The sequence below is a fragment of the Lissotriton helveticus genome, chromosome 6 (assembly GCF_964261635.1).
Source record: "Lissotriton helveticus chromosome 6, aLisHel1.1, whole genome shotgun sequence".
NCBI classification, from domain to species: domain Eukaryota; kingdom Metazoa; phylum Chordata; class Amphibia; order Caudata; family Salamandridae; genus Lissotriton; species Lissotriton helveticus.
Window position 1 is genome coordinate 734,259,943 of NC_136067.1, and position 25,239 is coordinate 734,285,181.

The 25,239-nt window shown below is 46.3% G+C and overlaps 1 protein-coding gene across 1 annotated transcript in view; it reads left to right on the forward strand.

The window, feature by feature from the left end:
* Positions 1-496: 496 nt before the first annotated feature.
* Positions 497-25,239, forward strand: part of NDUFAF4 (NADH:ubiquinone oxidoreductase complex assembly factor 4) — an 83,573-nt gene continuing 58,830 nt past the window's right edge. The window contains exon 1 of the mRNA XM_078648226.1: positions 497-769. Within this exon, the coding sequence (XP_078504352.1) occupies positions 643-769 (127 nt within the window). The 5' untranslated portion in view covers positions 497-642. The remainder of the gene's footprint in view (positions 770-25,239) is intronic.

The window sequence follows — 25,239 nt, forward strand, 5'->3', positions numbered from 1 at the left end:
GGTCCGGCCTTGACGGACAGATCCGGCACTCAATGGCTAGCCTCCATTTATGGAGCTAGCCAATGAGAGCCGGGGGACGTTCCCGAAGTGCTTATTGTCGACATAGGATTTCACCTGCGCTGAAAGGCTGCGCAGCAGCCTTCGGCAGGCGAAACCCAAAAAATCTCCTTGCATGTTTAGAAACCTGCATCGCTCTTCAATATTTTTTTTTACACTTACTTTAATTATATCTCCCTTCTAAACGTATGGATGTGCTCTCATTCAAAAGACAACAGTTTGATATGTATGTGGCTTTATTGTGTTCTTTCATTGAAACATGATTTTAAAAGTCTGACCTATTGACGTTTCCAATGCTTGTTTTTATTGGTCCTTATTTTCGCTTGGGTTATTGGACTTCTTATTGTAGGCTTCGCACTTGTTCTGAAGGGTGATTGGGCTTGTTTTAGCTCTAGCAACCATAAACGGCAAATCACCGCACGTTCTGCGTGGTCGCCATGATGGAATGGGAGCGTGGAGCGTTTCTGTGTAGCTAGAAAACGGGCACCGCTGAACACTGTCCTTTCCTTCCGTTTCTTTACTGATCCTCTTCTTTCCCGGCGCTGACTCTTACCCTTGGCTTGACTGGCTATGATTTGAGAAACAATGGGCGGTTTGGTTGCTCGCGCTTTTAGAAATTTTAACGTGGAAAGCAGGGCTCACAAGGTGGTCAGCCAAGAAAAGCCGAAAGCGGCCCCTCTTCACCCTACAACACCACATGAGTTACGCATTCGTGAGTATTTGTGGCATGCGCGGGTGAGGTGTGTGCACGTATTCTTGATTTTATACTTATTGCATCTATGGCATATCTTCGAGAAACATTTGTGCGCTCCTTCTCCTTTGGATGACATTTGAGTTATATGCAACGAACGTTTGAGCTTGCCCTCTACAAAAGGAACTTGCGAGACTCAACTGCCCATGCGCAGCAACATGTGACCTTGACATTTCTAGGGTGTGTGTTCTGTAAACGATGAATTGTATTTGTCCTTGATTGGGGGACATATTAATGTCAGGCAGCTGCTCCCATAGTTTTGCCTGTACGTGGTAGAGGTGCCACCTGCTGGATCGTACCGGGTTGGCGTTCTCCTGGTGCTTACGGGAATTGTGTTTTTCACATATTTTTTGTTATGAAAATGGTAATCTATTGTTATATCTGTTTCTCGTTCAATTCTTGTTCTGTTTTCATGCTGAACTTTAACAACGTGTATAGTAGGTGAATCGACCCCCTTTGCCCCCCCTCCCCCCGCCTCTACCCAGCTCTCTCACACATCCGGGAAAACGTGAACAGAGATATTCGCTTGTGCAGTGTATATCACACTAGCATACACTGACTTTGGTGAAACTTCTAGGGTGTATTTTATTTTAGTGATACATGCAGGAATGGATGTATGCTCCAGAAAAATATTTTATCCTTTATGCTTATTTGTTATAATTCATCTTTGAACACCTACAAATAGATTTCATTGAAGCACACAAGGTACAGGCGCGATCAGTGGTACATGAATGCCAAGTTGGATTGAGTAGTAATTGAACACATATGCCATCTGTCTAAAGTACTCTACAGTAACATTTCATTATTACAAATAAAGTACACTCCCCTGTAGATGTGTACTGCTTTTGTTAGGAAGTTACATTTTTTTCAACTTTAATCAAAGTACAAAGGCACAGGCAGTGTCTTTAAAAGCCCCGTTTTCCTTTGGAATATGGTAATTTCTTCTTTCAATAGTATTGGAGAGATAGGCGTAACTGTAGCAGCATGCAGACTGAATGCGGCCACTGGCAGTGCGAAGGTGAAATGGTGCTGCTTACTGGCTCTCCGGTCCTTTAAATAGTTCAAGGTACATTTTACTGTTGTCACTCTAGCTATGAATATGGCGAAGAAAGTTAACAATTCTATGTCCGGACCGGAGACTCCGATTATGCTTCTCGTTTTCTTTACTGAAAATTCCCAGCAGCCAATAAGATGAAAGTAAAAACAAATAAACACTATTCTACCCATGAACACTCATTGGGTATCACATGACCACCATAGAGTAACCCCTATATAAAGAGTACAAGAGAATACCATATCCTCTTTGCTGCTCCACAGCCAGTTAAGTGTTGTCTCTTTCTCACTTACATTGCATAATTATTGCCTTATCTCGTAGCGCGTTTGTATCTCTATCACTGGTGCGGTTGGTATTGCATTAAGGTGTTTTCTCTTATTACCTGCTGCTATTACGTGTCGCGTTTCTCTCCCTTTCTCTCCCTTCCTCTCCCAGGTTATTGTTGCTTTACCGCTGGGTGTTTGGGAGCGTTATTACCTTCCCGTAACGGACGCTTGGTGCCCACGCCTTCTATTTGTGAGGTGGGAGTACAGGGGCTTCGACGCTCAGTCCTCTTTCTGGTTTTGCGGGTGGCTCATACCACGACTGCGCAGCGGCCATTTTACCTGTTTTTTTCCCGAATTGTGGGTTTGAAGTAGCGCAGGAGCAGCGCTGAACTTGCTCTGAGTCCACTTGCCTGTGCCAGACCCCCAGCAACGCCCATTTCATGGTCTATTGAGAACTTGGGCTGTATAATTATTGCATAGGCATTACCTAGAGTGGTTTTCTTGGCAAGCCCTCCCTCCACTCTCTATTTCATTTGCACGCACTGTTTATATTTTCAGTGCCTGTCGTGCATTGGCTTGTCTGGGGTTCACCACTCTCCCTATTGACTTGTTGTTCTTCTTCTTGTTACACTTTCTACAGTGTTTCAGCGCAGGTTGTGCATGTTTGTTCCACACACATGTGGGTATAAGTGTCACTTTATTGTGTCAACATGTCTGAGTATTACTCTGAAGAGGAGTATCTTGATGACGGACCCTCTGGGTCAATGAGGTGATGTGGTAGTTCAACACTCAGTCAACAATGCCCTGATCCGGGCTATTGAACCCTTAAAATGGCATTGATGCAATTGTGATTTACAGCAAGGATGGCTTCCTGGTTCTACCAGTCGTCCCACCACTAGTGGGAAAGCTGCCAAAAATATGCACGCCTCTGACTTCACCAGATTAGCCAAGGTTTCGTGTACTGACCACACGTATGGTTCTTCTTCTAAGGAGGCCCCTTCTTCTGGTTCACCTCAAGGAAATGATGGTGATACTTCCTCTGATCCTGCTTCGGAGCCGGAGGACTCCACTCCATCTGCTAAGAAGTTGCATAAAGAGCGTTATGTGGATGCGCTTCCCACCCTAGACTCCACACCTTTGATCCCACAGAGATTGTTCATCCTAGTTCCTCCTCATGGCTTCCGTCTTCCGAGGTTGCTGAATATGTGCAATCCCATTTTCGCCAGGCGTTTGATAAGGAGGTGAGAGCCTGTTTGCGCTCTGAATGTCCTAGGCTGGACTTGGCTGACAAGGTGGTGGACACTCCGGAGGTGGACCTCTCGATGCTTACCTATCTCAAAAAATTCTCTAAGGATCCTAAGAAGGGGATCTATCGAGCATGGAGGTCTTGTCAGGACAAGTTGTTGGATTTAACTGGTCCCCTTACAAAAATATTGGAGCTGGGTTTTCGGGCGAAAGAGTCCGGCTCCCCAATTGATCCAGATGAGCTATTTGGGTGGGCTCAAAGGGCCATCTATCAATTATGAAACGCAAATTGCGCTATGTCTTGCGAGCGCTGTCGCTCTATTCTTTTGAAGCTCGACCCGAAATTGGTGAAGCTTTCATCATCGGCATCTGGTCCTCTGGCTCAGGGTCTGCTATTTGGTCAGCCTTTTCTTAAAAGAGCTGACAAACTTTGTCACAACTTTCAGTGGTCTAGACAAAGCTCAGGGTTCCCTCAAGCGAGCTTTTCGCCCATTTTTTAGCTGCACCGTACAATATCGTGGGCGATCGTTCGGCTGTGGTTTCCTACAAGGCGCCCAGGTGGCTCTCAGTCCCAGTGTGGAGGATATCAGGATTCCAACTATAACTCCTCCTCCTCCCTCTATCCAACACGTAGAGCTAGGAACAAGTTCAGGAAAGGACGTTATGGAAGTAACCAGGGAGGATACCGCAGCTTAAAGTGAGCTTGCTTTCGTTTTCGGAGGCAATGTTGGATGGCAGGATAAAATATTTTCTCCACAATTCAGACTCCTAAGGCTTGAGCTGGGAGTGTAGTCACTGCTTTGCACTACTGTTGCTTATAATTTTATCGCTGTCGACTTGAGCTTTCTGCTCTATTTTAAAACTGTTTACCTGTACTTGGGGAAATTGCGGGGAATAGCGGGAGGCACTCTAGTGACACGGGTGGCAGGTCAGGCCCTTCTTGCAGCTCTCCCGGTTTGGCTGCGTGGTCCGCCATCTTGGGGGGAGTGTGAGGTCAGCGGGGCAGTTGTTCTGGCCCGAGCCTATTAATGCAGGCACAGCTGCGCCCGCAAAGGTAATCAGACTCCCGAGGCTTGAGCCGGGATTGTAGTCCCTGCTTTGCAGTACTGTTGCTTATAATTTTATTGCTGCCGATTTTTTAGCTTTCTGCTCTATTTTAAAACTGTTTACCTGTACTTGGGGAATAGCGGGAGGCACTCTTGTGACACGGGCGGCAGGTCAGGCCCTTCTTGCAGCTCTCCCGGGTTGGCTGCGAGGTCTGCCATCTTGGGGGGAGTGGGAGGTCAGCGGGGAAGTTGTTCTGGCCCTGAGCCTATTAATGCAGGCACAGCTGCGCGCCTGGGGCAAGCCCGCCTGCGCCAGTCCGCGCCGGGTCGCCGCCAGCCGCCAGGGCCCCTGCTTCTGCTACTGCAAAATTGATCAGGTATTCACGGGAAGAGCTCGTCTCCCTGAGTTCCAATTGTCCCTCCACTCCCTTGGTTTTTAACGAGCCCTCCTTCCATTGTCAACTCTGCCCTTTTCAGCTGCTCTCTTCGGAGAGGGCCTTCGGTCCTGCTGGCCACTCGGCATATAGGTTTCTGAGCCTGAATTGCCGCTCGCTGGCAAAACACCATGCGGAGGTAGTCGATCTCCTCGTCGACGAGTCCCCCGACGCCCTCTTTCTCACGGAGACGTGGCTTACACAAGACTCGGTGCCGGACTCCAGGTTAGCGCTGCCACAGGGGTTTGCACTAGCGACAATCAACAGAGAGGGGGGCAGAGGGGGAGGTATAGCAGTAATTACCAAATAAGCCTATTCTCTCAGCCTGTGTAAGCAAATCATCGCGGGCTGTGAAAGCGCCTTATTCAAAATCCATCTGAACCACAATCTCACTATATCCGGCCTGCTAATCTATAGGCCCTCAGGACCATCCAGCTTGTTCAGGGACAACCTACTAAGTGCGGTCGGGCCACTGGCTAGTAAGTCAGCGAATTTTATCATCCTGGGGGATCTCAATCTCCTTTTAGAGAATAGGGGAAATGCAGAGGTTGCTTGTTTTTTGGCTGACTTAGAAGCCTTCCAGCTAATGCAGCACGTTACTGAGGGCACTCATGTGGCGGGCCACCTGTTGGTCCCTATCTTTTCCAACTTAAGTTCTTTAACTGTCTTTTCTCCGGTACGGCAGGTCTGGACCGACCACTTCCTGGTTCCATTTGCTCTGCAATCACAGGGCAAATTAGAAGAACCCCGCCCAGTCCGAGTGCTTAAACGTCCTTGGCACAAATTGGAATCAGAACTTTTTTCAAGTTGGTTAACGGAGCATCAGCCTCAGCTCCCACGTGATGCGGAGGCGGCCAATCTGTGTCTTCAGGAATGGCTGACAGCGGGCCTGGATAGTTGTATTCCAGCCAAACGAGGAGGCAAGGGGCGAGGACCTGTCAATCACTGGTTTACTGAATGTCGGATGCCCCACAAGACTCACCTTTGCTTGTGAAGCGATTCCTCAGAGACTAGAGCCACCGTCCCTGTGCCCACCTGACCTGTGCGGAGAGTGGCACCCAGCAGGGATGGGATGGAACCAGGGAAAGGAGCCAAACCAAGAAATGACGAGGTCTTGGAGGTTGTAGAGTAGTGAAGGATCTTGCAATAACTGGGGAAACAAGAAGGACCTGATTAGGATATACCTCACCTCCCACTTCAGGGCAGAACACTAAACACATGCAGGAATGAGCACCTGCTCCATAGACTCACCATGGCTCATGTGGACTCGGTAAACCATGAAAAGGAAAGAGAACCAAGGTAGGCGTCCATGCGCTACAATAACCAAATAAGGGAAAGCGCTCCTGCGCAGAGATAGGGCAAACAAGGATAACCTCCAAGTACAAAGCGCTCCTGCGCGGTTAATGCTCAACAATGAAAAATAAGAGGCTCCTGCGTGGAGATTGTGAAAACAATGTATAACCACAAACTATCGAGCGTTCCTGCGCTCACAAAGGCAAACAAACAATGCGCTCCTGCGCAGTGAAGAACAACCAAGGATACAGCGCTCCAGCGCGGTGCAAAGTACAGAACAAACCAAGGTAGTGCTCCTGCGCGATGTTGGCCAAAAGAAAACTCCAGGGGTAAGCGCTATAGCGCGGCCCAGAACAAAGACTCCATAGCGCTCCTGCGCTGAAGGGTGCAAGTACAGTAGCGCTTCACGCGCGGTACTCACGAAAAGGAAGTTGCACTGCAAGCGCTGTCATGCGGCTATGGAAAGTTATCAGCAGGGCTCCAGCGCGGAACTGTCCGTGGGTAAATTCCGAGGCAAGCGCTTCGGTGCGGGGAGGGCAGAAGACAGGGAGCAGTCCGCAGCGTCTTCTGGGTTCCGTACAGGCTCAGGACAGGATCTGAAGCACAGAGCCGGCGGGAAGCGCAGCGTTTAAGCGTTTCCCCCCGGAAGTGCTTTGTTACAAGAAGAACTAGACCGGGACCTCACTTCCGCCCGGAAGTGAGGATCTCGATGCCTGCATGTGTTTAGTGGCCGTTCGGAACGGCGAAAATGCCGCAACGTGACACTGAATCACTCACGCTGAAGAAAAAGCGCTGCAAGCAGCTAGAGCGAGCGTGGCGACGCTCATATGAGTAGTCTGCAAAGATAGAGTATCGGACAGCTATCGAACAGTACCACAAAAGCATCCGCAGAGCCTGTGCGGATTATTTGGCCAATAAAATTTTAACTAGTTCAAACCCTGCCAAGACTACTTTTTCTCTGCTTAACGGTATGAAGAGTGCGGGGCTCAAGAGGGCTTCTTCCATCAGCTCTAATCAACATTGCAATGAGCTTGCACAGTACTTTCTTAATAAAGTTGAGCAGATCTACAGGGTCTACCAATGACGTCCTCCCCTTTGGAAGGAGGGCTGTCAGACACATCTGGCAACCCAGGGGTAGGCAGCCTGTTCTCTTTCCCTCCTCTGACCCTGTCAGGATACGAGTGCTCTAAAATCAGATCTGGCTCCCCGGCGGACCCTTTGCCACCTGCCCTCCTCCGCCAGCTACACTCCTCAATTTCCCCGGTATGTCTCGACCTGGCCAATCTGTCCTTGAGCTCAGCTTCCGTTCCTCGGGCATGGAAGCATGCTAAAGTGGTTCCATTACTAAAAAAGCCTTCACTGGACCCGAGTGACACTGGGAATTATGGAACGATTTCCCAGCTCCCATTTCTGGCCAAGTTGGTGGAATCTCATGTGAACTCAATTCTAGCCAAGTTCCTTGAGCAGAATGCTATTCTTGATACTACTCAGCATGGCTTTCGGCCGCAGCACAGTACCGAGTCTGCCCTACTCACTGTGTTAGAGAACATCCGAGGCAGTCTGGATGTGGGGGACTCTGCGGCACTGGTCCTTCTGGACCTAAGTGCCGCCTTCGATACGGTTTCCTACGATATCCTTCTGAAACGCCTCAAGGAAGTGGGACTGAGAGATGTGACATTGGCCTGGTTTCGGTCTTTTCTTGAAGACCGGTCCTTTCAGGTCCTGGTTCCTCCATACCACTCTCGGGAGGCTTTTCTACATCGGGGAGTTCCTCAGGGCTCCGTCCTGAGTCCTCTTTTGTTCAATCTGTATGTCAGACCCTTGGCAGAGGTGGCTAAGAGCAGGGGGCTGTCCCTGGTGTCCTATGCCGATGATACCCAATTGGTATTTGCTTTCTCGAAGAAGTGCGACACCAATTTGGGTAAGTTTAAGGATGACCTCTTGGCTATATCGGACTGGATGGCGGCTAACTGCTTACAGTTGAACGCCAGCAAGTCGGAGATTCTCCTCTTGGGCAGGGATCGTGAGCTGTGGACGGACCAGTGCTGGCCGGACCGCCTTAAGCCCGCCCCCGCCCTAAAGAGGTGATGAAAAACCTGGGCGTGTGGTTTGACAGCAACCTGACCTTTGACAAACAATCGAAGGCCGTTGTGTGGACTTGCTTTGGACTATTGCGCGGTCTCAGGCTACTGTGTTATAGCGGTATAACACTTAGTGCGCCACAAAAGAAACACCATCTGGTGAAACCCTACGACCCGCTAGATCCAGTGGGCGGATATCCGAAACCTGTTTACAAGACACTAGACAAAGTAGCGTAGTCAATTTTGCAGAAAGCTGCTTACAGGACAGATACTTATTGGAGGGCCAGACTTCTAAGAATCGCAAAACAGTTGACACATCCCATAACTCAGAATATTTAGGACAATGTGGTTTTACCAACCGGATACCTCTGAGCAGTTTGCATATCAAAAGGATGTATACCAGCCAGTTTGCCGTCGACCGCCCCATGGCCTGCAGAGATGGCAGACCGAAAATTATTTACAGTTCTATAGGCGAGACCGGAAGAGGCAATGGACGCGTGAAAATTCACCATCAAGGAGACGTCCGCTGTAGCTGGAGCCACTTCCCCTTGAGAGCACCAACTACGCCATCGTTTCCAGGCTGTAGAATAACGCTTGTGTGTTGGGAGACCAAGCCTCGTGAATTAATCTGGTAGCATTTCGCGAAAGACCTGGAATTTTCCAGCGATCCCCAAAATCCACCAAGCAACCAGAAAGAGTTGACCTGATGCCATCAACGGATGCAGAGATTTCAGAGGGCTCAGCAACAGATTCCACCGCTGGGGCAGGAGGAGCAGCACAGCACACTGCAGTTAGCACAAGAGGGCTTTTTTGAAGGGAGCAGATTAAGAATGCAAATCTGGCTAAACATTAGTTGAAAAGAAATTGAGACAAGGAGATTTTTGAGAGCCACATGGCCTACACCTGTCCATAATCTTGTCTATAGGAGGTAGAAAGGAGAGGCCAGGGCAAAGTAATCTGAGCTCTCTTGCGAGCTCTAGTATCCACTATCCCAAACTCCGACAACTGTTCTGAGATATTTTACAGAGTATTCTAGGCTCCAAATTATATGCCATTAGGGCAGCATATGTCTGGAATTTATTTGTTCAGATAGTGTGTCCTGTGGTAGTGTGGAGAGCCAGTTACTGACACACTTCTGCCTCTGTGGCGATCACAACCACACTTGTCATATTACAGGCATCATTTGCACCAGCATTTAAAAATCTTCAATAGTATTGGCTTACAAACAGAATTGCCTGTAATGGTCAGTATATGGTTCCGCCACTGTGACTTGAACTGCTTTTTAGAAACTCAGAGGCAATCATTTTTTAATTCTCATGCAGCATGGTGAACTTATGCCAACAAATGTGGTTGCTACCCTCATTTGGACTGTTCCTGACATGCTGGAAGTTTTTCCCCCGCTTATCGAGGACACTTTCAAGCCAATCCTTAGTCGACTTGGCGGTTTTCCATGGTGGTGGCATCTATGAAATCATGAGATCTCTGCCAGCGTAACTAGGGAGGTTGGCTGTGCACCTTTTTTGACTGCATCCTCTCTCATATTGGAGCTGGTGTAGACTCCGCCATCCGTTTCATCTGTTTATAGGCCCACCCTCCTAATAGGGTAGGGGAACACAGATGGTACTCTTGTTTTTATTTGTTCAGTTTTCATTAACTCCTTCTATAAAACAGTCTTAATTATTGGCATGGTATATCTACATCATATTGAATCCACTTGGAATCCTTGTTTTAATCTAATACATTTTCTGTATTTGTTTTTGTTTTTTATTTTTGTTTGCCAAAGGATTGATACTTAAAGAGCATTTTTACCTAATGTCCATTGGATGAGCCGACTTCTTGAAATGTCTACTGACTGGGGTATGATTTGTCAACTCTTGTTTACAAGCCAGAGAGCTAACTTGAAGATGTGCCTCAATGGAAAGGGAGGAGGGATGGCATATCTGTGAGGTACGGGAGCCCAATTGTTGTTCTTGGGGAAACACATGTCTGGAGTTTTGGTGTTCTGTCTGAGTATGTAGACATATTGTATTCACACTATTCATGTGGGTACATAATCTAATTGAGTAGCAGTTCACCTAAGACCAAGACCTGTGAGATGTAATGGTTGAATAACTCATCTTTAATAAAAGAATTAATTTTTCTTGAATTCTACAAAGTCAAAAAGATTGTATGTATTCTAGTTTATTCACCATATACACAAAAAGAGGGAGTGAGAAGGTATGACAAGGTGGAACTCCTCAGCCTCCCTGACTATCACTAGTAACTACACTAAGGAGGGTTAACCTATTTTTCCTAAATCCTGCTGGAGTAAGAGGTCAGCTACGAGGTTCTTAGTTTATCTCTTGAAAATGTCAGGTCTGCAACCAGGCAGGTGAATAAGTGTGATCTTGGCATCTCTTGGATATTTTTATAGGATCCTCAACCACAGGTACCACCTGTGACATGTTTAATCATCCGATCCATACCCACTGTACCTATTAGGAGTGGGTGGGCTCAAGGCACTTCGTAAGAACATGGGATTATTAGAGGATTAAAATTGCCCGTCGGATCTTATTCTTGCACTCTAAAGGTTCTTAAGCAAGGTTAAAAACAGTGGGTTGTCTCAAGGGTATGATGGTTCTGAATATAAGAAGGTCGACATGTTTCAGTCGGAGTTGCCGAGCAGGAGGGTGTTGTCTTGTTCCTCACCATTACACTTATACATCGGTAACTCCACCGTTGTTAGATTATTGCAGTCCAAATGACCCCGGGGAGCCTCAGCCTCACATAGAATCATGTTGCCCGCATTCATCATGTGATGCTGATTAGATCACATGACTTAGGCTTAAAAATACTACTCCTCACCGACACAAGGATGTGAGGTGTGCGGGGAGCCAAGTAGGTATTGAGACGGCTGATTGCCTTGAAGTAAGTGTAAAGGGGCTTTTATCAATGGGATAAGTAATGTTTGTGCGCTATAGCTGGAGATTACATTTAACCCTGTTGTCTCCACAGTGGGTGACTACAGGGATCGCCCGCCCCCAATCATCTTATGATGCCTAACTAATACGTAGAGAAAAGGGGGTGGTGATGAACAGAGTGTCTGAATTAAGCAGACCACTCTTACCCAGTCCAAAGATCAGGGCTTGATCCATCACCGTTATTTATCTCACTGCCCCATCCCAGCTCAGAACCTGGCTATATGCAAATTAGTCTGTCCCTGGCCCAGTGCATCATGGGAACAGGGCAGACCAAACTACCAAGCCAATTCTTCACCAGAAAGGAGACAAGCTACCAGGGACCGGTTTCTGGCATTTCAGCCTCTTCGGCCCGGCTTGCTTGAATCCTGATGGAGCAGTGAGAAAGGGACTCATGTCTGAGTATACCCTGCCACACCTATAGTGGCCAAAATCGATACAGAAAAGGGGGTGGTGATGAACAGAGTGTCTGAATTAAGCAGACCACTCTTACCCAGTCCAAAGATCAGGGCTTGATCCATCACCGTTATTTATCTCACTGCCCCATCCCAGCTCAGAACCTGGCTATATGCAAATTAGTCTGTCCCTGGCCCAGTGCATCATGGGAACAGGGCAGACCAAACTACCAAGCCAATTCTTCACCAGAAAGGAGACAAGCTACCAGGGACCGGTTTCTGGCATTTCAGCCTCTTCGGCCCGGCTTGCTTGAATCCTGATGGAGCAGTGAGAAAGGGACTCATGTCTGAGTATACCCTGCCACACCTATAGTGGCCAAAATCGATACAGAAAAGGGGGTGGTGATGAACAGAGTGTCTGAATTAAGCAGACCACTCTTACCCAGTCCAAAGATCAGGGCTTGATCCATCACCGTTATTTATCTCACTGCCCCATCCCAGCTCAGAACCTGGCTATATGCAAATTAGTCTGTCCCTGGCCCAGTGCATCATGGGAACAGGGCAGACCAAACTACCAAGCCAATTCTTCACCAGAAAGGAGACAAGCTACCAGGGACCGGTTTCTGGCATTTCAGCCTCTTCGGCCCGGCTTGCTTGAATCCTGATGGAGCAGTGAGAAAGGGACTCATGTCTGAGTATACCCTGCCACACCTATAGTGGCCAAAATCGATACAGAAAAGGGGGTGGTGATGAACAGAGTGTCTGAATTAAGCAGACCACTCTTACCCAGTCCAAAGATCAGGGCTTGATCCATCACCGTTATTTATCTCACTGCCCCATCCCAGCTCAGAACCTGGCTATATGCAAATTAGAATTGGCTTGGTAGTTTGGTCTGCCCTGTTCCCATGATGCACTGGGCCAGGGCCAGACTAATTTGCATGTAGCCGGGTTCTGAACTGGGATGGTGCAGTGAGCTAAAAAACGGTGATGGATCAAGCCCTGATCTTTTGACTGGGTAGGAGTGTTCTGCTTAATTCAGATACTCTGTCCATCACCACCCCCCTTTTTGAATCGTTTTAGCCACCACAAGTGTGGAAGGGTATGCTCAGATGTGAGTCCCTTGCTCACTGCACCATCAGGATTCAAGCAAGCCGGGCCGAAGACGGCTGTAATGCCAGAAACCGGTCTCCGGAAGCTTGTTTCCTTTCCAGTAAAGAATTGGCTTGGTAGTTTGGTCTGCCCTGTTCCCATGATGCACTGGGCCAGGGCCAGACTAATTTGCATGTAGCCGGGTTCTGAACTGGGATGGTGCAGTGAGCTAAAAAACGGTGATGGATCAAGCCCTGATCTTTTGACTGGGTAGGAGTGTTCTGCTTAATTCAGATACTCTGTCCATCACCACCCCCCTTTTTGAATCGTTTTAACTAATACGTAGGACATGTAGATTTATAAAGGAAACAATTTTAACTTTTTCTTACACTTGTGTGTGCATGTTGTTCACTGTCTGCCATTACACTTTTATTTCTGTACGCTATAATTTACTTTAACTTATGTCACGTGCCTTTTAATTGTATATAATTGTACAAATGGATACTGATGTATAGATGGAATATCTACACATGTTTGCATGTCGCACACAATAGAGTTGGTGTGCTTAAACAAAAGAGATCGAAAAAAAAAATATATTCTTTCTTCCTAACGGAGACCATAATAAGAAAAATGTCCTAATATGGTCTGTATGGTTGCATGCATGCTTCTTTGATGTTGTACAATTACATTAGCATATCAGTTGGAATTAGGAACCATGCACTTTAGATATTTAACTCATATTCTGGTCCTGAAGAAAGCCAGCTGTGCATTACAGAGGTGAGACATTTTGACTTTACGATGTTACGGGCCGTCATACCTTTTGATGCATCCTACTGTTTTTAACCTTGCCCAAGGACCTCTAGAGAAAAAGCAAGAATAGGATCCAGCAGGCAATTTTGAATCACTAATAATCCCTCGTTCTTAGTATACCTGCTCCGCTGACATAGTGCGTTGAGCCCACCCACTCACACTAGATGCAGTGGGTGTGGATTCGATGATGAAGCATGCCACAGGAAGTACTTGTGGATGAGGATCCTATGAAAATATCCAAGAGATGTCAAGATCGCAGTAATTGCCCTGGGTGCAGATTTGACATTTTCTACAGATAAACTAAGAATCATGCAGCTGACCTGTTAATCCAGTAGGATTTAAGAAAAATCGGTTAACCTTCCTTCGTTTAGTTACTAGTTGTTTACACCTACATAATAAAATGGAGGTGTTTAGTGACTAACAAAACTGGCATTGTAAACTTTGAAACTGTGGAGAAGTTTAGTATCTGGTAGTTTAAAAGATTTGCACAGTACACATATTGATATTCGCACGCGCTTACAAGAACTCAGGCCAACTGCCTTTGAAGGATGTGCTTGCTTCATTCCATTTTGAGGGGAAGAAAACCATTCCCTGTTCACACAAATACGGTTCTCTGGAAGATAACCGGCTACATTACACCATATCTAGATTTCAGAACTATGGTCATGTCAAAAATAGAGTGGGGAAGGACACACATCCTTTTGTTTATATTACCCTCACACACCCTAGTGGTGTCCTGCTTCATCATCGGGTCACCCTGACACCTAAAAGACACGGTGGGCTCGACCGTATTTCAGGGAGCTCTTGAATAGATATGGCCAGGGGAGTTGTAGATTAACAACCTCGCCGCCAGATCACAGTTTCCCTTTATTCGTGGATCTGTCGGGGATATTAAAAACCAAAATTAATAAGGGTCAAACACGAGGTTTATTGTCCTATGACCCTAGTGCCAACATGTTTCAGTCCTATATTCGCCAAAGTGGTCCTGGAATTTCTCAGGGCTGAGAATACAATAATCCTTCCTGGATAGAGCGGGAAGGGGAGGCCCTACCCTGCTTTTATTATTAGGGCAGATAGCTGCTCCTAAATAGTAACAGATTGTTTATCTTTGATTGATTCTCACTCCATCTGCAAAATAGAAAGAAAAGCAGATCATAGTGTATCAAATTTGTCAGTACACTTCATTGCTTCCCAAACGTTATGTGCTCATAGATACACCTATGTTATCAGCAGAATAGGGTGCTAGGAACATATCACATCACATACCGATTAGTATGTGAATCTAGTGTCGTCTACTGTTACCACACTCAACTCGGTGGTGAAAACAATGTTTGTGGCGACATGAGTCGCATACTAACGCTAACCACAGGTGTGTGTGTATCCAGTCTCAGCGTGAAGTCAAATTTGTGTTACTCTCTTCAAACAGCAAGCAAGCTGCTATCACTCTTTATGTTTAAGCACACATACACATTCATACTTGTCTCCCTTACCCCTTTTTAGGAGAGTAAACATATCTCAGGGGACTCCGAGATCGGGGTAGCCCTTTAGTCAAACTCTGTCTTAATTCCAACGTCATGCAGTAGCGCATCGGAGTCAACAAGGAAAATATGGTAAGAGACAAAAGCCAAATCAAAACAAAAAGTCAATTTCCAGTGAAAAATGCACTAGTTTCGTCTTTTTAAACATACCTGTAAATGTTTGAAAATAGGTTGCCATCTACTTACGCCATCAAGGGTCCTGCCCCATGTCGTTACCTAATCGGTTTGAGTGTGCTCCAAGACCCCGGTGAGCTCCAGTTTAAATGCCTCTCATCTACGCGGGAGGAACTTCGATGCGGCACGTCCTTCCGGCGTGCCGGAAATGACATTTATACATTCGTGGGCACGTTGGAATCACGTGTCCGTGGGAAAGATGAGAGATGTAGTTCCTATGAGTATGGTATCCTGAATTGTGGACTAATAAACAGTGTATCACCATTAATTGCTAGTGATGGACAAGTTTCTGGGCCCAGAGATATACGACATATCTGAACATGTGCTGCTTAACACAAAAGAGCAAGCTGTCAGTTGTAGTTACACCATTCAAAGGGTGCTTACTTTATTAGTTACCGTCATGCACAGATGTGAATACACAACGGGTGTATTTATAATGAGGTCTACCCTGAGGCAGGCTTAGTGAAGAGACCCTGTAGACCGTTCACTTTTCTCAGTACAATAACTGTTAATAATGTGGCTTTGTGCATATCATGTTTGGTTTTTTAAAAAACGGAGAATCCAAACCGAATCGATTGGTCGTGAACTGGTGACTAAACCCCTTGCCATTAGCCTAAGGTAAAGGGTGACTATTACTTCAGGCCAATGGTTTTAAGGTGAACCTTTTTATGAGGTCCTGTGTGAGTGCTATGAAAGGAGGGACTCCATAGTAGTACAGTAACGTTAAAATACTTGGAGCAGCAGATAGCTTTCAAAATGGATATGTGGCTAAAACAGTGCTGGTGTCCAACTAATGTGGTCATTAACTGGGGCTCTAATTACAGATGGCTGGGCCGCATGTTATACCATTATCTGTTATTGAGTTGATTCCAAGGTATGGAATCATTGAGCCCATCCTCGTGTGTCCTAAACGTCTAGACCCACCGTTGTTCACGTTCAAGTAATTTCTTGGCTAAGTTTCCAGTGCCCTTTACCTTTTTCAATGATTGTCCATTTTATAGCTGTATCACTGTGTCCGTTTCCCAGGTAGTGAGCGGTGAGTTTTGTGGCTGTAACAGCTCGCATGATAGTACTACGGTGTTCACTTATCCTCACTTTTATCTTCTTGCTGGTCAAACCGACATACATTAACTGATAGGGACATTTGATCAGATACACAACGTTGTCAGTATTACAATTGGTTTGTGTTCGTTGTTCCCATGGGTATCTCAGGCCTAAGTCAATTTGTTTAGTATGTTCAGTGAATGGACATACTGTTAGGAGAAGGGCCAGCTTCCACGGGAGCGAAGAAGAATCCCTCCACCTCCAAGACACAGAAGCAAGAATGCGATATAAGTATATAAAACACTCCTGTCTACTGTCTCCTAAAAGTATGAGGGAATTTACCCAAGGAGTGTCCACCACTCTCCTCATACGAGGGGTAACGAATAACAGAAGGCGTTTCAGGGGATGGTCCAGGCTAGGAAACAAAAGCAAGTTATAAACCGTAACAATCCTCACTGTTATTCTGATTAAAAAGAAGAAAACATTGACATGTGTGATTAATTATTGATCTTACCCCAACTGTAGGTCGGCCGAGCTTCATCGATGAGTTCTGTTAACAGGGAGGGGGCTAGAAGAACTCACGAAGGACTCATCACACCTCAGACGCAAACAAAAAGCATGAAGGGAGGGGAGGTGCACCGACCGGCTGCAAGGGGGGGGGGGCAAGTGCAGCGGAGCAGTACAACCACACAACAAACACAACCAAAACAATACTGAAAGGGAGTGAGGGGCACCGACCGGCTGTAATGGGGGCAAGTACAGCGGAGCAGTACCCTCTCAGGAGGTGAGACACCCGGCCCCTTGTAAGACAGGGCGGAGCGCTCACTCTCAATAGGAATGACCCAAAAGAATGGTACAAGCAAAGGAGGTACTGCAGCCACCAAGGGATAAGGGAATGAATGCAGTGAACTGCCGACACCCGCAAAATGCGTGAGCTTTGGTAGGGTCGTCGCGTTCACCGGTTCGCGGAGCGACGAAGAAATGCCAAGGACCGGCAGGCATACACACACCACTCCTAGATTTAAAAAATACAAGGGACAAGGGGGCAGCAACAAGATGCCAGCGTAGGGATCCTCAAGGAACCACCAGAGAGTCCTCAAGACGCCAGCAAACACACGAGCAGGAACCAGGAAGTGGAGAGGAGGCGTGGTCACGAAGGAGTAAGCCAAGCAACGGCTGTAGTTCGCTGCTCCTCCTTATTCCCATTAGGGAAGGTCTGTAAATTACATGCTCACAAGATAAGGGGCCACAAAAATGTGTCAGACCGTATCAATCACACAAGTCAAGGCTATTGAATCCTAACACATACCACAGATGAGCCTCAAAGATAATGACCAACAACTGGTGGATGGTTCCAGAGTGTGAGCTGGTTGGTCATTTTTGGTTTGTATTTGTCAGTATGTATCAAAGTATCTCTCAGGCTTTTGTTCCTTCTGAAGGAAAACATCGGGCTTTCAAACGTTAGTTTGTTAGATGTAAGAATGGGCCATTTTTTGTTAATGATCTTCTTGATCTGGTTTGAGAAGGTATTCTACGTAGTGACACAGATTAGTGAACCTGTCTTACTTTTTTGATTGGTCTCTACCAGGGCCTCCCTAGAGGTATTGCGTGAACTTTTTTTTGCCTTGTCAATGATTTTGTTAGGGTAGCCTCTCTGTTGTAATTTAATCGTCAGAATCTCTGCTTCCTTTCTGTAATCTGAGAGGTCCGTACAATTTCTGCGGATCCTCAAACTGCCCCAACGGAAGGTTCTCTTTAAGAGAACGTCGATGGGCACTGTCGAAGCGTAATAAACTGTTTCTATCTGTGGGTTTGGTGTATAGTGAACTAACCGGTGTACCACCCCTTACAATAAGACTTATATCAAGGAAGTAGACTGTCTCACTATTTGAGGACATAGTGAATCGTAAGTGGGGGTTGAGTTGGTTAATGACATAGTGAATCGTAAGTGGGGGTTGAGTTGGTTAATCCACTCTGAGAACTTGGTTAGGCTAGTTGTGTCACCCTTCCAGATGACCAGGATGTCATCTATGTACCTATACCACTTACAGATGTAATCTGAGTAAGGGTTTTTTGGCCAGATGTGCTGTTCTTCAAAGTGGCACGAAAGTACTGCCCATGGAAGTCCCATGGACTTGTAGGTACATCTGGTCTTCAATTTTAAAGAAGTTCTCAGTGAAGGCCATGCGTGCTAGGGTGATGATCCAGCTGACTGTTGCATCCCATTGCCACTCTCCTTGTGTTAGCTGTTCTTCAACAACACAGAGGCTTTCTTCTTGTGGGACGTTGGTGTACAGTGCTTCAACGTCCAAACATATCATGTGTTTTTACTTCGGGTTTTATTGGAGATCTGTAAGCAGATTCAGTAGATGTTTGGTATCCTGGACGTATGATTTTATATGTGTAACAAGTGGTCTCAGGAACCAGTCCGTATATTTGGACAAAGGTTCCAGGAGGGACCCTATGCCTGAGACAATTGGTCTGCCGGGTGGTGGAATTCTGCCTTTGTGTATCTTCGCGGTATGGTATAGAAGAGAGGCACCCTTGGGTAATCTGCGATAAGAAAATCACGTTCTTTCATAGTGATCCAATTGTTCTCTAGCGCATTGATCCTCTTGTAATACTTCTCCTAGGCCAAGAGATTCATGCTTACCATCCTGTAAGCATGAGTGCCTTGGATAACCGTTGCTCCACCCTTATCAGCTGGTTTGATAACTATGTCCTCTCTAGTGCTTAAGGTTCTCAAGGCCTCCCGTTCCTTTCTGCTAAGGTTGTTAACAGCATCTCTCCTTGGCAGAAGTTGTGCAACTTATTTTGACTCCCCTAACTCAAAGTCGATGACTTCTGGGGGCATCAGTGATGCTGGTGGAAAAAAGGTTGATTTCAGACATAGTGTAGTGTGGGTGTTCTCTCTCAGGTTTGTTTTTATCCAGAACAACGTTTTATGCAAATTTTGCAAAAAAATTAGCTTAATTCACACCGCAACTAGAATTTATCCAGAAACGCAGTTGGGACGAATCCTAATCCCTTATTAAGTATAGCCAGTTCGTCAGGGCTTAAGGGTATGTTAGTGAGGTTGACAACTAGTCCCTCGCCGCGCTTGTGCTCGGTTGTTGACCTCTGGTCTGGCTCCGTGTGTTCATGGATGTTCTGTTGTTTTCCCACTGGACCCTCTTGTTCCCTCTTCTTCCACGTCTGCCTCTTCTCCCGCCCTGACCTAAAAAACGGTTCTGGTTGAAGTTTGGTTGGAAGTAGGGAACTGTGTGGTTTTTTTCTTGGGGGGGGGTGGGGAGGGGGGGCCTGAAAGGGAACTGGGCGGAAGGGACCCGGCCAGGGTTACATCTGTTGTAGCGGATATCTCTGGTTGAAGGCCCCTCTTCGTGGTCTTCTTTGTCTTCCTTTCCAGCTCTTGTTAGAGCCATCACTCTACCAGTCGTCTAGTTCTGATTCTGATGTACCTGACTCTCCCAGATGGGAGGACCCAGAAACGAGTTGTCTTGGCTTTTGTAGTCATCCCTGAGAAATTGGTGCACTCGTTCATGGGAGAATTTTTTAAGATCCTTTTGTAGTTTGTTTATTTTGTTCTGCATCAGATAATATTTATGTTCTCCAATGTCCTCAAGTTTTTTCTTAAAGAGGGTTATCTTAATTTCAGTTGCGAGTGCATCTTCACCAGTTTTGATTTTGATCAGGAGTGCCTCTGATAGTCGCGGAGCAGGACCCTTGATGGCGTAAGTAGATGGCAACCTATTTTCCAACATTTACAGGCATGTTTAAAACGGTGAAACTAGTGCATTTTTCACTGGAAATTGACTTTTCGTTTTGGTGTGGCTTTTGTCCCTTACCATATTTTCCTTGTTGACTCCGATGCACTACTGCCTGATGTTGGAATTAATACAGAGTTTGACTTAAGGGCTACCCCAATCTCGGAGTCCCCTGAGATACTTTTACTCTCCTAAAAAGAGGTAAGGGAGACAAGTATGAATGTGTATGTGTGCTTAAACATAAAGAGTGATAGCAGCTTGTTTGCTGTTTGAAGAGTGACACAAGTTTGACTTCTAGCTGAGACTGGATACACACACACACACACACACACACACACACACGTGTGGTTAGCGTTAGTTTGCGACTCATGTTGCCACAAACATTGTTTGCACCACCGAGTCGAGTGTGGTAACAGTAGATGACACTAGATAGACATAGTAGTCGGTATGCAAGTGATATGTTCCTTGCACCCTATTCTGCTGATAACATGGGTGTATCTATGAGCACTTCACGTTTGGGAAGCAATGAAGTGTACTGACAAATTTGAAACACTGTGATCTTCTTTTTTTTTCTGTTTTGCAGATGGAGTGAGAAACAATCAAAGATTAAACTATCTGTTACTATTTAGGAGCAGCTATCTGCCCTAATCATAATGGACTCCCCCCCCCCCCCCCCTCCCCTCCTTCCTGCTCTATCCAGGGAGGATGATTGTATTCTCAGCCCCGATGAAAGGCCAGGACTACTTTGGCGAATATAGGACTGAAACATGTTGGCACTAGGTCATAGGACAATAAACCTTGCGTTTGACCCTTATTCATTTTTGTTTTTAATATCCCCGACAGATCCACGAATAAAGGGAAACTGGCATCTGGCGGCGAGGTTTTTAATCTACAACTCCCCTGGCCATATCTATTCAAGAGCTCCCTGAAATACGGTAGAGCCCACCCTGACTTTTAGCGTCAGGGTGACCCAATGATGAAGCATGACACCACTAGGGTGTGTGAGGGTAATATAAACAAAAGGATGTGGGTCCTTCCCCACTCTCTAGTGGAGCTCAGCTCATAGCTTTAAGAAGGTCCTTCCCATCTCTCTCCAACCAGGGTCACCCTTGGAGAGTTGTGAACTTTGGTCACAAGACTGTGGAGTATTTTTTTTTGTGGAGTAGTGTTTACACACGAGAGGACTCCTACTACGTTATGTTATGTTAAATGGGTTTTGTTAAGCACACAGCTACTCAATTAAGTGTCCCGGTGCCAGGCGTGATGACAGATATCGCTAAGCCTCAGTGACCGCTGATCAGGACATTAAAGCTGAAACAACTAAGTTTTCAGTGATTTCCTAAATGCCAGGAGGTCCGGCATCATCCTTAGTTCCAATGGCAATTTATTCCACAGTTTTGCAGCTTGCACCTGGAAGGAACGTCCCCCGATGCGAGCTCGTAGATATCTAGGATTGCGTGCCAATTGAAGTGCTGAAGACCTAATAGTGCGATGGGGCTGATAGAATTGCACTCTCTTCGCAGTGTATCCAGCGCCGCTACCGTGGAGAGCCTTACAAGAGAGAACCAAGGACTTGAATTGGATCCTCTTGCGAACAGGAAGCCAATGCAAGGATCTCAGTTGTGTCGTCATGCAGACTCCAGGTCCAAGCATCAATATTGCCCTGGCTGCTGCGTTCTAGATCACTTACAGTCTAGCCAGTAAATTCTCTGGTAGCCCTAGGTAGAGTGCATTCACGTAGGCCAGCCTAGAGATTATTAAGGTTTGGATCACCGTTTTCCTATTGGAGATAGGCAATAGAGGTAAAAACTGCTTAAGCATCTTAAGCATGCCAAAGCCAGTGCCGGCCACTTACTCGATCTGTGACTGCATAGAAAGATCCTCATCCATCTTAACCCCCAGATTTTTCTCTGACTTTACGGATGTGGTGGGAGGGGACATGTCGGCGAGCCACCTGCTACGCCAGATATTACCGGGGTGGTGGCCAAAAAAGATGATCTCCGACTTCCCGGGATTGCACTTCAATTGATTACACTGGAACCAGGAGAACACTTTTGCTAAGCAAATGTTATTCCTGTCTCCATTGAAATCTGTATATTTGTTGCAGGTGAATAGCAGCTGCGTATCATCCATGTATGATGCAATTTTGGCTCCATGTTCCTCTGCCAGAGTTGCTAGGGGTGTCATATATATTAAAAAGAGTCCGGCTCAGAATGGAGCCCTGAGGTAAACCCACCCCTAAAGGAGGACTAGGGGCAGCAAATGAGGGGACCACACTATTTGCTGGCGGATCTTTTAGAAAGTAGGCAAACCAATTAAACACAGTGCCCCCAAACCCACACTCCCGGAGTCTCAATAGGAGTCGGTCATGAGGGACGGTGTCCAAGGCTGCGGATAGATCTAGCAATACGTGTATGGCTCTGCCGCCTCTAACCATAACCTCCTTTATGGCCTCAGAGACTTCCAGCAGTGCTGTCTTGGTGCTAAAAGTAGCCCTAAATCCGGACTGGCTCGGGTGTAGTAATGAGTTGGTCTCGACAAAAGCGGTAGTGGCGATATTCACTGCTTTTTGGAGAACTTTAGAAAACAAGCATTGGCATAGCCAATAGGTCCTGCCTTTGGGACCTTATAAGTGCTTAGTTATCCAGCACAATATCCTTGGTGCAACAACAGCAAGTGTTGCATGGCTAAAGACTTATAAGGTCCTAAAGGCGAGACCTATTGGCTATGCCAATGCCTGTATTATATTTGGGGTTTGCTATGTTGCCTGTGTGGCTCTGTGTTGCAACCCTATACCAAGGGAGGCAGTAGTGGAAGAAGAGGAGGTCAGCCAGGAGAACCTACCCGAAAACCTCTCCCTGTTAAAAGTAAGAACTGGAAAAAGGAGTGGTTAAAAGGTAGGGCGGGGGGTGCGATGTAGAGTGCAGCCATGTGGGAGTGCTGATGCCTCAGTTTGAGGGTTTCTCTCCTCCCCAGCCGTAATCCTAGCCATTCTCTTTTGCAATTCCATCCAGTCGCCCCTACTTCTGATCCTGATCTCAGACCCTCTGTGTTTTAGGAACACACCCTGCTCCTCCATGCTGCTTCGCACTGTGGTGTAAAAATGTAAAAGGTAGGCAAACTTTTAACTTTGAAATGTGTCACTCTTAAACTTACGGCCCACACACAATTACCTTGCTATTGTATTATGACAATTAATAGGTTCTGAGCCATTTGTGTACTGTGGTCCAAACGTGTTATAAAATGCTGATTTACTTTGCACTATTTTGACAAAATTGGGCTACTTCTTGGTGATTAAACAGATGGGTGTGACCCTTCGTTTTCTGTTCTAGAATCTCCAAGCAAGAAGTGCTGCATCTTTGGGGTATTTGTGTGATTCCAATCGTTTGATTAAAAAATAAAAAACAACACTGTGGCATTCAAACACCAGGGACGCCAAGCTGCTGGTCCTAGAATCAAGCGGTTTTGTGGCTTTGCGGTCCACATCTGCGCTTTTCCGAACACTGCCTTCAGGGCCCGTGTATGCTGTTTAATTTGGAAAGAAAGCAATGTGTAGTTGTACCCCGAACGATTAATGGCTGATATTGCTGACAGACAGGAATCGCGGCTCTGACCCCAAAGGTAAAAGGTAAATGCTATGTTTGGCTGATTACACAGCTAAGTAGACACGGGGTGTGCAGATTCTGTGACCTCTGACCCTTGAAGTGTGTACATAGAAATTATTTGTCCATGCTGTCCGAAGCAATTGTTTCTCTCTCCTTGACACGTGTTTAATAAACACTAAATGGCGGATTCTGGAACCAGGAAATCTCCCCACAGTGGTCTGCTCTGAATTGCTGCAGCTTGAGGTTAGGTAGTGCAAAGATTGAAAAGAATAACAACGAAACCGGAAGAAAAAAACCAGCGTGTGCCTCGCTACTCACTTACTGAAACCCGTGACTTGAAAAAACGGTTCACAACATCTCTTTCCTTCTTTCATTTAGTTGCTTCCCTGTGAAATGGATCCCAAAAAAGAACCAGCGCCGCCTCGCGTTGAAAGTAAAAAAAAAAAAACAGAAAAAACTAGATGGGACAGGAGGAGACAGCAGGGGGAGGGGAGAGAGGAGGGGGCCTGCGGCTGTTTCCCTTGTGGGAGCGGGAGCGAGCAGGAACCATATGTTAAAGCTCACTCCCGCAAGGGAATTGGCAAATGTGCATGCGTTGCATTGAAAGCACTGCAATGCGTGCACGTTTTTACTTTAAAACAGAATCCATTGCTAAAGGTCTTTTTCCTTTTCAGCGCATGCGCGCTGTGTAGGCGAGACCTAAAATGGGGAGCAGACATATCGGCCTGTAATTAGAGGCTAACTCTGGGTCCAGTGTAGATTTTTTCAATAGGGGTAGAATTTTAGCTCTTTTCCACCTGTCTGGAACGTGCCCCAACTCTAAAGAGAGATTGGGAACCTGATTGACCGCTGGATTAATAATCTCCGCAGTCAAGACCAGAATGTGGGCAGGGCAAGGGTCGGAGGGAGAACCGGATTTGAGGCCTTTCATAATGTCAAAATACTGTTCCATTGAAATCCTTGGAAACTCTTCGAAAGGGAGAACTTTGGCTTGAGTAGGTAAAGAGTCAGGCATAGCACTGTTTCTACAGATCGCCGATGTTGTCAAAAAGGTCTCCTGGATGCTGTCGGAGCCTGTTTATAAATTATTTTGTCCTTGAGGTCTAAAGATTTACGCCAGATCCATTCTATGTGTTTACATGTCCTCTTGCATTTTCTAAGGGTAGTAGTAAACTAGAGGCTAAAGGTCTGTCCGTTCTTCCGAAGACGAGAAACTGCAGGTGCGAGATCCTCGGCCTGAAGCCGGATCCATGTGTCCATTGCATCGGCGTCCCCCTCTAAATCCCCGCTAAAAGTAATCTTGTGCTGATTGATGGTATTACTTAGTGCCTCAGATGTGATTAAATGAAAGGGTCTAAAATTGCTACTCCTGGGCTTCCCTGTGGCCTTAGAGGGATGTGTTTCTTTATTAATTGCAAAGTCCAGGAGGAAATGGTCAGACCAAGTGAGACGAAGAGGTTGACGCATATCTAGCTTAGTCGTAGAGAAGATTTGATCTAAGGTATGACCCTTCTCCTGGGTAGGGGAGTGGTCATAGCGGGTCAATTCTAATACTTCTAGCGCCTCCAGGAGTTTGATCGAGTCTGCGTCTTCCGGAATGTCCATATGGATGTTAAGATCTCCTAATACTATACAG